Source organism: Myotis nattereri (assembly GCF_964212035.1).
Source record: "Myotis nattereri genome assembly, chromosome: 20".
NCBI lineage: Eukaryota > Metazoa > Chordata > Mammalia > Chiroptera > Vespertilionidae > Myotis > Myotis nattereri.
The window spans coordinates 3,412,998-3,425,505 of record NC_138096.1 but is presented as its reverse complement, the minus strand read 5'-3'; the positions used below and the strand labels follow the sequence as shown (position 1 = coordinate 3,425,505).

Below are 12,508 nucleotides of genomic sequence, written 5' to 3'. Positions count from 1 at the left end.
AGACGCCCGCCCGGGACCTGCCCCGGCAGCGAGCAAGCTCGCCGGGCACTTGCCCAGCGCAACACATACCTTCCCGTCTGGGATGGATGAGGCGTGTGCTGACCTCCGCAAAGCCAGGGTGCAGTGCTAATGACATGCCCTGCACACCCTCTTCCGCCAGGACGGAGGGAAGGTGTGTGCGCGCCCATGTGCACTCGTGTATGTGTCTGCAGTTGCAGACAAGAAATGATATTCCCGCCTTAGCCAGTTTGGCTCACTGGTTAGAGCGTCGGCCTGCAGACTGAAGGGTCCCGGGTTCGATTCTGGTCAAGGGCATGTACCTGGGTTGCGGGCACATCCCCAGTAGGAGGTGTGCAGGAGGCAGCTGATCGATGCTTCTCACTCATCGATGTTTCTAACTCTCTATTCCTCTCCCTTCCTCTCTGTAAAAAAATCAATAAAATAAAATAAAATAAAAAAGAAATGATATTCCAGCCCAGCTGGCGTGGCTCAGGGGTTGAGCATCGACCTGCAAACCAGGAGGTCACAGTTCGATTCCGGTCGGGGCACAGGCACCTGTGGGCGAGGGGAGTGGGCACAGGTGCAGCAGACACCACGTGACCTCTCCCTGACCCCATCCCCACCATCTCCATCATCTCCCGACTCCCAGCCCTCCCTCTACAGGAGGCCCTGAGGCCCACGAAGAGGGGTGCCCCAGGCCTGAGGTCCCAGCCAGGCCCGCAGAGCTGTCATAACCCGTCATCCGGGCGTTTACACGGCTTCTTTCTCCTGAAATCACCGCGCAGCCCGTCCACCCATCGGCAGCCGAGGGCCGCGTGCTCTCAATTAGAGGCACCGGAGACACCGCATGAACTCCGTGCCGATTGGCAGCAGCCGCCACAATCCCGAACTGTCCCCCAGGTGTCACTCACTCACAGCTTCGAAAGCCAGAAGCCGAACTAACGAAACTCAGAGAAGGTTTACGGATGACAACCTGGCGGGAAAGTTTTCAGAAAACATATCCAGGTACAGTGGGGCCTTGACTTACGAGTTTAATTCGCTCCGAGACCGAGCTCGTTAAGGAGCTCGTTAACTCAAATTACTCTATTAACTCAATGCAAAAAATCGGCGGAGAGACAGCTGGTATCTCAACAAACTCGTTAGTCGGGACACTCGTAAGTCAAGGCCCCACTGTAACAGCCGCTCAAGATGTTGAAAAGCCAATTGCGGTTAAAAAAAAAACGACCTAGTTACACAGTTAACGACCACACCCGGATCAATGTTTACGGCATGAAAATGGCTAATTATTTTGTATCTACAAGCTGGTAAGAGATTCATTTTGTATATTATAAAAAATAAACAAATACCCACACCCCGGTGTAATTTTCAGACACGTTAAAAGAGATAAGGGGGTGACCCTGGAAAATAACCGGGTGGTGCCACACGCTGGGGAGGGGCTCTGACCCCCGCTTCCTGCCCGCTCCCCCCTCCCCTTCCAGCAGGACCTGGGTCACCAGGAGCCCACACCGCTGCCCCGGGCCCCTCCCCAGCTCGCCGCCCTCCCCAGCGCGGCGAGAGCCCCTCCTGACCTCACACGCCTTCCTTCCCAGACGCAGGTCCCAGCGGGCGAGGGGCTTCCTGGGAAGCAGGCAGCCCGGCCTCCATCCGGCGGGGGCGCCAGAACCTCCCAGAACCTCCCGCTCACCCGCAAGAGCGCCCATCCACACCAGCTGTGGGCACTGACGTGTGTGCCTGGCCCCACTCGGATTTCGTCTTCAACGAACATCCCGCTGAGAGGTAAATGGGGAAACTGCTCTAGGTCTACCAGCGGTTCTCAACCTGTGGGTCGCGACCCCTTTGGCGGTCCAATGACGCTTTCCCAGGGGTCGCCTAAGACCATCCTGCAGATCAGATGTTTACATGACGATTCGTCACAGTAGCAACATAACAGTGATGCAGTAGCCACGGAAATAATGTTAGGGTTGGGTCACCACATGAGGAACTGTATTTAAAGGGCCAGAAGGTTGAGAACCACTGGGCTAGCGCCTTCTCATCCTGAAAACGAGACTCAGCTCACATCTTCCGACGTAAATGTTTAGTGACTCACATTATTCCCTTTTTATACGTGTAAGTATTTTCATTGATTTCAGAGAGGAAGGGAGCGGGAGAGAGAAACATCCATGATGAGAGAGAATCACGGATCGGCTGCCTCCTGCACGCCCCACACTGGGGGTCGAGCCCAAAACCCGGGCCTGTGCCCCAACCGGGAATCGAACCGTGACCTCCTGGCTCCTAGGTCGACGCTCAACCACTGAGCCACACGGGCCGGGCCACCCATGTTACTCCTTGCTGCCGGCCTGGGTGCAGCCTGTGAGCCACCCAAGTACAGACGGAGGACGAACCTCCGCAGGCCATGGGCAGGGGTGCCCCTCCTGCTGCCCCGCCCGCCCCCCTCAGCCTGTTGAGGAGGCCTGGATGGCCACACTGTGCCCTCCTGCTGCCCAGCCTCAGGCCTGGAGCTCAGACGACCCAAGAACCCAGACGAGGCCCCTCCCGGCCCCCCATCGGCCGCGGGCGATAATGAAGGCCCAGCCCCCGTAATCAGCACCTTCTAGGCCTGAAGCTGCCTCTCAGCGTCGACAACGGAGAAACCTGCCATTTGTAACTTGCTGATGACGCAGGGACCACGGCTCCAAAGCCAGCTGAGGACGGGTGGGGGGTGGGGGGGCGTATCCATCCAGCCCCCGTTTCACGCCCGGGGGACCTGTGGGTGTGTTAACAGCATTGGGGGCTGTGGGACACTGTGGCTACGGGAGCGTCTGACCGATCTCCCAGGCACATGGAAATAAAGACAGATCAGCCCTGGCCTGTGTGGCTCAGCGGACAGCGCGTCGGCCTGCGGACTGAAGGGTCCCAGCTTCGATTCGGGTCAAGGGCGCCTACCTCGGTTGCAGGCTCGATCCCGGGTCCTGGTCTGGGCTCATGCGGGCGGCAACCAATCCATGTCTCTCTCTCACATCGATGTTTCTGTCTCTCCCCCTCCCTTCCACTCTCTCTAGAAAATCAGTGGAAAGATATCCACAGGTGAGGATTAACAGACAAACAAAAGATAGACCGGCAATGGCTCGACAGTGTTTCAGGTATCTCAGCGACAGGGCTGGCAGGAATCTGACCTGTAGTGGCATTTGTGGGAAACAGCAGGAAGTAGCAGGAACTGTATCTTACAGAAAACAGGCGGTATTGTTGGTGGTAACGAGAACGGTACCAGGTGTCTGACCCGTGGGGTCAGATTGGACCTGGGTTCAGCAACCTCGGTCCTTTGGTTCTGGCGAGGGAAGAATTCAGAGCCAAGACTCCAACTATAAGAAGACATCCTATATAACCCTATATAATAAAAGGCTACTATGCAAATTGTCCCCCCTCAACTGGGTGTTCAACCAGGGGGCAGGGCCAGCCAAATGCCCGCAGCCCCTCCCCCTGGCTGGCCCCTCCCCCAATTGGCCCCCCACCTCTATCAGGGATGGACTGTCCAGTCAACCTCCTGCAGCCCCTCCCCGACATTGGCCCTGATCGGGGCAGGCCAGCCAGACCCCACCGGTGTACGAATTTGTGAACCAGGCCTCTAGTTTATTTATAAAATCACAGAGGTAGCCCTGGCCAGTTTGGCTCAGTGGATAGAGCACCAACCTGTGGACTGAAGGGTCCTGGGTTCGAATCCAGCCAGGAGCACATGCCGGGGTTGCAGGCTTAATCCCCAGTGGGGAGCATGCAGGAGGCAGCCAATCCATGATTCTCTCTCATCATTGATGTTTCTATCTCTCTCTCCCCCTCCCTTCCTCTCTGAAATTAATACAAAATATATATCTTTTAAAAATCAGAGAGGTGGAAGAAGTAACTTGTCGAAGGAATGGGCTTAGGAAACAAGTTTAGAGGCAAAGGAAGGGCCCTTGGAGCTTAGAAGTTAGGTCAAGGCGGCCTGCCTGGGAGGAGAGGGAGGGAGAGGCTCAGGCGTGCAACGGGGAGGGGCAGTGCGGAGGGGGAGGGTGCTGGGTCCTCCTCCTAAGGGTTTAGGGTGGAGATTTTAGGGGAGGTCCCAGCGGAAGATCTCAGCAGCTTTCCAGGGGGGTCCTTTCAGGATCTGGGTCTGCACTGGCACCTCAGCTCTGCAGAGGTTGCTCTCGGCCGTATGGGGAGCACCAAGGCTCTGTGAACTGGAGTATCTGTGACCTGGAGGCTCATCCGTGGCCAGGAGTATCTGTGACCTGGAGTATCTGTGATCTGGAGTATCCGTGACCTGGAGTATCCGTGGGAAATGACACGGACATGAGACCTCACTGCTGCAGCCGCATCCGGGAGGTCTGGGAGGCGGAGCGTGGGAAATGGCACCTCTCCCTGGTTCTCGGGTGTCGGCCTCCAGCCGCCCTGCGCGGGAGCTGCTGGCATTTACGAGGGTCATTAGACGCTTTATGGGACGCTTTATGGGGTTAGGGACCATGTCGCCAGCAGGCTGCTGGACCGAACAGCTGGAACGTTACACAGAGGCCGGCCGAGGAAGGTGACTTGAAAGACCCGCAGACGCCAGAGCAGCCGCTGAGGTTGGGTCTGGGCTCCGGGGGCGCCCAGGGAGCGAGCTCCTGGCGTCCTGAAAGGATGCCGCTCTGGACAGCAAACGCACACGCCTCAAATGAAGGGTCTGTCTCAGCTGCGCTGCCCTGAGAGAGCGTGGCCCTGAGAGCGTGGCCCTGAGAGCGTGGGGAGATGCCGTAACTGAAGCTCTCGGTCATCGGGGCTCGGGAAGTGGGGTAACTCTGTGTCGAGGGCTTGGCGTGGCTGCCCTGGGTGAGGAGCCGGCCTGGGACGCCCGCGGTCCCATCGCCTTGGTCTTTCCTGCCTCCAGGGCTTTCCCGGTGACCTTGATTTTGAGCGTTAGCTCTGTGACCTGCAAAAGGCTGACCCCCTTTTCTCTCTTTCCACTTCCCACTCTCCTCCCTCCCCAGTCAGCTCACCCGCTCGTCTTACTTCCTGTTACTAATGATCACGGATTTCCTTGTGTCTGGAATCTACCTTATTTTGAGAGCGAGAGGAAGGGAGAGTTTGCTCCCTGCCGGGACAGGTCCTGGGCAGGCATCTGCAAGGGGAGGTCCCGGTCTGCAGGGGGAGGCCCCGGTCTGCAAGGGGAGGTCCCGGTCTGTTGGTGGGAGACTTCAGTCTGCGGTGGGAGGTGGGGTGGGGGTGGGGGAGCGTGGGTGCCCTGCGTACGCAGATGAATACACACCACACCCAGGACCCCATATGGACAAGGAGACAAGATCCAAGATTCCCATGTGATGGGGGGGGCTCCGCCCCTGACAAGCCAAAGGCAACCGCCTCGGGGAGAGAAAACCGGCTTCTGCGTTTGGCAAAGGAAACCGAGGCACGTGGCGATCACCAGGAGGCGGGCACACTGCCACGAGGGGCCGCGGTCCGAGAGGAGAAAAAGACGGCACAGGAAGTGCCAGGTCCCTCCACACCCGGGCCCCTCCTGCAGGGCAGGCCCGCGGCCAAAGGTCGGACTCCTCGCCCCGGCGGAGAGAGCAAGGCCAAGTTCCACTCCGAGGGCAGGAGAGTCGCCAGAGCGCGAGGACCAACATCCAGGATGATTCTCGCTGGAACCTGCCCAGGAGGGCTTGCTGGCGGCCGTGCCAAGAGGTCCCCCCCAGGAAACCACTCAAGGAGGCAGCCTGGAGCCAAGGATCCAGGGTCTCAGAGGCCGCCTGGTGGCAGGTTCCAACCCTTTTATATTGTTGATCCTCCCCAAGGGTATTTTCCCACTGATTTTTAGAGAGAGGGGAAGAGACAGAGAGAGTGAAGCATTGATGTGAGACAGACCCATCGATGGGTTGCCTCCCGCATGCACCCCAACCAGGGCCGGGGATCGAGCCTGCCACCGAGGTACGTGCCCTTGACTGCAGGGCCCTGGGGGGTGCAGAGGGAGCAGCATGTGTGGAACCACATCTCTGCTTTCCTCTCAGTGGCTCTAGCCGGACAGCTGCCGGCGGGAACGTCGCAGCATCCCCCTTCCAACACACCTTCTGAACAGGCAGGAGCCCGGGAGACGAACGGGCCGGGTCCGGCTGGCTTCTCACCGGGAATCCTGCCGGGCCAGCTGTTTCCCGGGAATACTCGTCTCCTATCCCGGGACCTCAGCCAGAACCTGGAGTCAGCTCCCCTGCCCGCGTCCCTGCCCCAGCCAACTGCCCCTGGCTTTGCTAGAAGGTAGGCCCCACAGCTTTGAAATCGATGCCTCTCAGACCGACTTCCTTCTCCCCAGAGATCTGAGGCAGCCTGGCCGGCGTGGCTCAGTGGTTGAGCATCAATCTAGGAACCGGGAGATGGCGGTTTGATTCCCGGGCAGGGCACAGGCCCGGGTTGCAGGCTCCATCCCCAGTGTGGGGCATGCAGGAGGCAGCCGATCCGTGATTCTCTCTCATCATGGATGTTTCCATCTCTCTCCCCCTCTACTTTCCTCTCTGAAATCAAAAACATATTTATACGTATTTTTTTAATTTACAAACAAAACCCCCCCTCCACAAAGTCTTCCCTTGCTCCTGCCCTCCCTCCCTCCACCTCAAACTGTCACCACAAATGGAATTTCTTTCAACCCCACACGGATTAGAGGTGGCGGGGTGGGGTACGGAGCCCCCCTGGGCACCCACCCACAGGCACGCTCAGACCTGCTGACGTCCGTTACAGCGCATGCCAGTCTCGTGCTCAGCCTCAGGCCAGGCTCACTTGAGCGCTGATAGCATCTCCGTCCGGCCGGGAGGGGCCAGGCTGCAGGGACAGGGGGTGGGCCCAGCGCCTGGACGGGGAGCAGGCGGGGACCTCCACCAGGGGACCCTCCACAGCCACACCGACTGTGCATGCCACCACCACAGAGAGGGGTGACCTCAGCCCGCTCTCCTGCTGGAACCCCGCTGGGACACCACGGCGGGCACGGGCACGGCGTCCGGACCACATCCCACCAGAGGGACCGGCCACGTCTAGGAGGAATGGGTGAGGGAGGGGAAGGAAAAAGAAACACTCCAACCATTTCCCAGAAACCGGGAAGCCGCACACGGTTCCTGTCCACTACGCTTTCAAAGGAATATTTAGGCTTTTCCACCCCCCCACCCCCCGGCCATCCCTCCTACCATTCATTCGGCACCTGTGACAGGCCAGGACCGGCTCATGGCACTTCGTGCTCTGCCACCAGGTACCGACGACGATCCTCTCTGGGAAGATGAGGAGGCTGAGGCTGGCAGGGGCTCAGGAAGTTAGCAAAGGCCCCTGAGCGGGAAGGAGGAGACCATCGCGCTCCCGTGAGGCCCGTACACAGGTCTGTGCGCTCCCCTTCGCTGAACGCCCACCGCCCAGTTCCAAATCGTGACTGCTTCCCGAAGGCCGACCGAGTGACACCCCGAAGAGCCGGCCTGGCATTCGAAGCGCTCTACACTTCAGTCCCAAACTCCTTCTCCAAGTTACACCCCAATGTTCTCCCACACAAGGACCTGCTCCAGCCAAGTGAGGCCCCTCCCCAGTCCAAAAAGGGGGCCCTCCGCCGGCTGGTGTGGCTCAGTGGATAGAGCGTCGGCCTGTGGATGGAAGGGTCCCATGTTCGATTCCGGTCAAGAGCACATGCCCGAGCTGCACGCTTGATCCCCAGTGGGGGGCGTGCAGGAGGCAGCCAATCCATGATTCTCTCTCATGATGGACCGGCAGAAACATCATTGATGTTTCTCTCTCTCGCTCGCTCTCCCTCTCCCTTCCTCTCTGAAATCAATAAAAATATATTTTTTACAAAAAGAGGGCTCTTGACTCCCCAATGCCTCCTACAAGGTCTTGCCCAAAATCCTCCACCTGGGACCCCAGGGGAAGGGCTGTCACACCTGCTCCCGCTGTGGCTTTCCCTCCCTCCCACGTCCTTGGGGGTCACAGACCAGGGGTCCTAGGCCTGACACCCTCTTTCCTCACCGGCTAGCAAACCCCCTTCCGCCCTAAGCAGCCAGGCTTTCCCCCGGGGCAGGTTCACTTCCCCCGAAATCCCTTCCTCTCGGCTGCCTGCCTGCCTGCGGCTCCATCCACGGCCAACGCGCCAAAGCCCAGGGGAACGTCACGTGATTAAAACGTGAAAGTGTTTCAGATGCTCGGAGGAAAGGCACCCTTGACGTGCAAATCACCAATTTACAGGGAAGAAGCAAACTGGGCACGGGGCGTGGCATCTAGTCCTCTGCCCCCCCGGGGGGGGGGGGGAGGGGGGGGAAGAGAAGAAATGTGTCCACTTTCACCCGAAACACTGTAGCTGGGATTGAAATTCCGCCGGTTAAACTGACACACATATGCACACGCTGCAGTGCTGTGTTAAACGACGTGATGCACACACACGGACGGACTGCACACACCCTGGACCTCAGCGTGGAGGCCTGGGCAGTGCAGCAAAGCCCGGCTTGGCGTTCACACACCGGTTCCTGTTTAGTTTATGAAACCTGCCCTCTGAGGGGAGCTGGCTTCCTGGGTTTCGCTACATGAAGTACAGTCCTGGGGTGAGTTATTTCACAGGCAGGACACGGTTGATGCTGAAGCAGCAGAAATGCTAGGCAGACAATCCCCCCACAAAGCCTAACACTGCAGCCTGGAGCCCTGTTAAAAAACGTCAGGGCAGCCCGGCCGGTGTGGCTCAGTGGTTGAGCGCTGACCTATGAACCAGGAGGTGACGGTTCGATTCCCGGTCAGGGCACGTGCCCGGGTTGCGGGCTCGATTCCCAGTGTGGGGTGTGCAGGAGGCAGCCGATCCATGGTTCTCTCTCATAATTGATGTCTGTCTGTCTGTCTGTCTCTCTCTCTCTCCCTTCCTCTCTGAAATCAATAAAAATACATATTTTTAAAAAAATCAGGGCGCAGAGAAATCCGCTCAATATGGAATGAGAGCCTTGACTCGAATCGCAGGAAAGAAGAGAAGAAATACAAGCCCACTTACACCCCAAACACTGCGGCTCGGATTTAAATCCTGCCTGTGCGTGTACGCCACGCTCTCTCTTCACGCCCGTACTTTCCAAGCTAAAAATATGACGTACGTCCTCGTATCGTGAAGATGAACTAAATCCGAAGAGACTTGCTCGTCTCTAAATCCATGGAAACAATCCAGAAGGCAGGAAGCCGGCCCAGTTCCATACTCTCGGTTATTAAGTTCAGGGCGGCGGGGTTCTATGAAGTCCAGAAGCCCCGGGGCTCCCACTCTCACAGCGGCGTCCCCACCCTACGTTCACGAGTCTTCCTGCTGCCACTTGAAAAGCTACTACAGCCTCTGCACACCCCGTCCTCAACCTGCCCATCGCCGGCCCATTCCAGGGCCAGGATTAAACTTTACGGCTGGCTGACAGGAAGAACAGAACCCCCGATCACCAATGCAGGTGCCAGTACAGCCGACCATTTCACACGCGTTTTTTCTGCATGCTCTTTGTACCTTCCGACTGCCCGTCCATCAGAAGTTCTTGGGATTATTTTTAAACTAAGGATCCTTTTTTTCTTAGAGATAGTTGGAAGGAAGGGAGGGGGAGAGCCAGAGAGAGAGAGAAACATCCATGGGAGAGAGACCCACTCACTGGCTGCCTCCTGCACACGCCCCGACCGGGGCCGGGAATGGAGCTTGCAACCGAGGTACGTGTGCCCTTGACCGGAATCGAACCTGGGACCCTTCAGTCTGCAGGCTGAGGCTCTATCCATTGAGCCACACCAGCTAGGGCTCTTGGATTTATTTATTTATTTATTTTTTAACTCAGGATCACTCTTCAGAGATCAACCCAGTCCACCAGCAGAAGCCCACCCCTTACCAGGGGGTCCGGCCTCTGCAAATGCCAACGTCACACGGCAGCCCTTTCGAATCACATGTGCTCACGATCGAGGCAGAGGAAAGAGAGGTACCCGGCGGGCTTATGTGTCTGGTTTTCTCTTGTCTGGAAGGCAGACCGCCCGCCAGGTGCCACCAGCACGAGAGGCACAGATACCGGGGACACAGGTTTACAATCACCCCAGTGGAACGTGCCCATGGTGTTCACTCTGACAGCAGCTGCACGCTTCTCCTGGGCTCCCCGGCCCTTTACCGCCCAGGAATAGTGGGGATTCCGTGTACACACACAACCGGAGAATGAGAGAGAGAGAGAGAGAGAGAGAGAGAGAGAGAGAGAGAGAGAGAGAGCGCACAACAGGGCTAAGGGTACACACACTATTGGCTCAGAACCAAGCCAGGCCAATTCCGCACATGGAAAAACGATGTTCATCGCTGCCTCGTTAGAGAAAGCAAACCCAGGAAATTTACCAAGAATCAAAGAAGGCACCTACCTCCATGTAATACCGGAAGGAAAGAAGGGAGGGAGGGAGGGAGGGAGAGAGGGAGGGAGGGAGGGAGGGAGGAAGGAAGGAAGGAAGGAAGGAAGGAAGGAAGGAAGGAAGGAAGGAAAGATGGAATAAAGAGAGAGAAGAAACAAACCTCTGACGCAGCCAACTCAGCGCTGACATTTACAGGTTAGACTTTAAGGCTGAAGTCGGTTCGTCTACAGTTATGCGCGCTCCGCTGGTTCCTGTGCACCATCCCCTGGTTCCAGCCCAACCCGCGGTCCACCTCCATTCACTCAGAATTTCCAGGGTTTGCGGCGACACTACACGTCACGGGAGTGGGGGCTGCAGCATTTCGGAAAAGATAACGCTGCTTTCAAACCCATCAACCACCAACCGGCACTGACCGCCGGCACCATGTGCACAAGCGCCCAGGCCCCTCCTGGCCCAGCGGGCGCGCGGCCCCAGAACCGCGCCGTCCGGGCTTCTCTGGGGCTCAGTGTCCCCCCCAAACGCCCGGCTGTCTGGAGCGCCGTCCACGGTCCCCACGGCCCCCTCACTCGGCCCTCGGGGCCTGTGCAAACCACAGGGGCCATCCCCGCGTCACCGGGCTGTGGGGGTGGCGCACGGCGCGAGGGGGGCCGGGCCAGCCGGGCGCAGGGTAACGCGGGGGCCGGGAGGGGAAGGTCGGGACATGGCCGTGGCCGGCCTCGCTCAGGGGGAGTCCGTTTTCTCCGCCCCCGGGGCTGGCTGCGTCCCCCGCCCCCGGAGGAACCGGCTGGGAGAGGGGCAGAGTCCAGACGTGCGCCCCCCTCCCCACGCGGGGCGCCGCGGGGAAGGGGGAGGATCCGCAGCGCTGGTACCAAAGGGCTGGAAAGAAACTTGGACTCCTCTCTCCGACTGAACACGACACGCTCGCTGGAGAGGCGGCCGCCTCCTCCCCGCCTCCCCACCCCCTTTTGTGCCTCCCAACACCCGCACCCCCAAACTTCCCCGCGCCGGCGATGGGGCTTCGGCGGCGGGGCGGGACGCCACTGAAATTGTGTGCAGCGGAGGGGGCGTCTACGAAGGGGGTGGGGGCGCCTAGGAGCGGGGGGTGGGGGGCGACGAGAAACGCGCCCGCGGCCCCGGGCCAGCGGGGCAGCGCCGGGTGGCCTCTTCCGAGCCCGGCGAGCGCGGAGGGGCCGATGCGCCCGCCGCCCCCGCTGCCCCGGGGACTCGGGGAGGCCCGAGGCGGGGGGCCCCGAGCCCAGATCCGGACGGAGAGGAGCGGGAGGAGCGGGGTGCCCCCCGCTCGGTGCCCGGCGGCCACGTCAGAGCCGGGGCGCGGGCTGCCTCGAGGGCGGGAGGGTCGGGCGCGGGGGTGGCGGGGATCGCGGCGCGGGGGCCGGGCCGCGGCGGGCGCCCACTCACCTTCCTGCCGGCGCCGCCCGCGCCCGCGGCCAGCGCGGTGCCGCCCCCGGAGTACATGTAGTAGGCGATGCCCAGCACCCACAGCAGCGCGAAGCACAGCAGCACCCGCGAGCGCCGCCGCATCCTCGCCTCTCGGCCGCCGGCCGCGGGCCGTGCTCGCCTGTGCAGCCTGGGCCGGCGGGCGGGAGGCGGCGGGCGGGCGGCGGCGCGGGCGCGGGCGGGGGGAGAGGAAGGGGCGGGCGCAGCGCGTCTCCTCCCCGCCCCCCAGGCGCGCGCTCCCGGTTCGGGCGGCGGCGGCGGCGGCGCGCGAGCAGGAAGCGGCGGCCGCGGAGGCACTCGGAGGGGGCGGGGTCAGGGAGCAAAGGGCGACCAATCGGCGGGCGGCGGCGGCGGCCCGGGGCGGGGGGAGGCGGGAGGAGGCGGGAGGAACCGGCTCCAGGCCCCGCACGCCGGCCGCCCGCCCCCTCCGCGCGCCCCCCGCCCCCGGTGAGTGACAGGTGGCTGCCTGGACCCCGGCGGGGAGCGCGCACCCGGGCGCACGTGCACAGGCCCGGGGACACCTGGTCCCTGCGGCCTGGCGCTGCTCTGCGGACGTTGTCACCCCCAGTCCCTTTTTTTCTTCTTTTTTTTTCCTGTTCCTTTTTATTGATCTCAGAGAGGAAGGGAGAGGGAGAGAGAGATAGAAACATCCATGATGAGCTATGGATCGGCTGCCTCCTGCACGCCCCGCACTGGGGATCGAGCCCGCAACCCGGGCATGTGCCCT

General features: G+C 60.5%; 1 protein-coding gene across 1 annotated transcript in view; it reads right to left on the bottom strand.

The window, feature by feature from the left end:
* Positions 1-11,921, bottom strand: part of GALNT2 (polypeptide N-acetylgalactosaminyltransferase 2) — a 63,707-nt gene extending 51,786 nt beyond the window's left edge. Inside the window, exon 1 of the mRNA XM_081114288.1 lies at positions 11,743-11,921. Coding sequence (XP_080970414.1) covers positions 11,743-11,865 — 123 coding nt within the window. The 5' untranslated portion in view covers positions 11,866-11,921. The remainder of the gene's footprint in view (positions 1-11,742) is intronic.
* Positions 11,922-12,508: the final 587 nt, after the last annotated feature.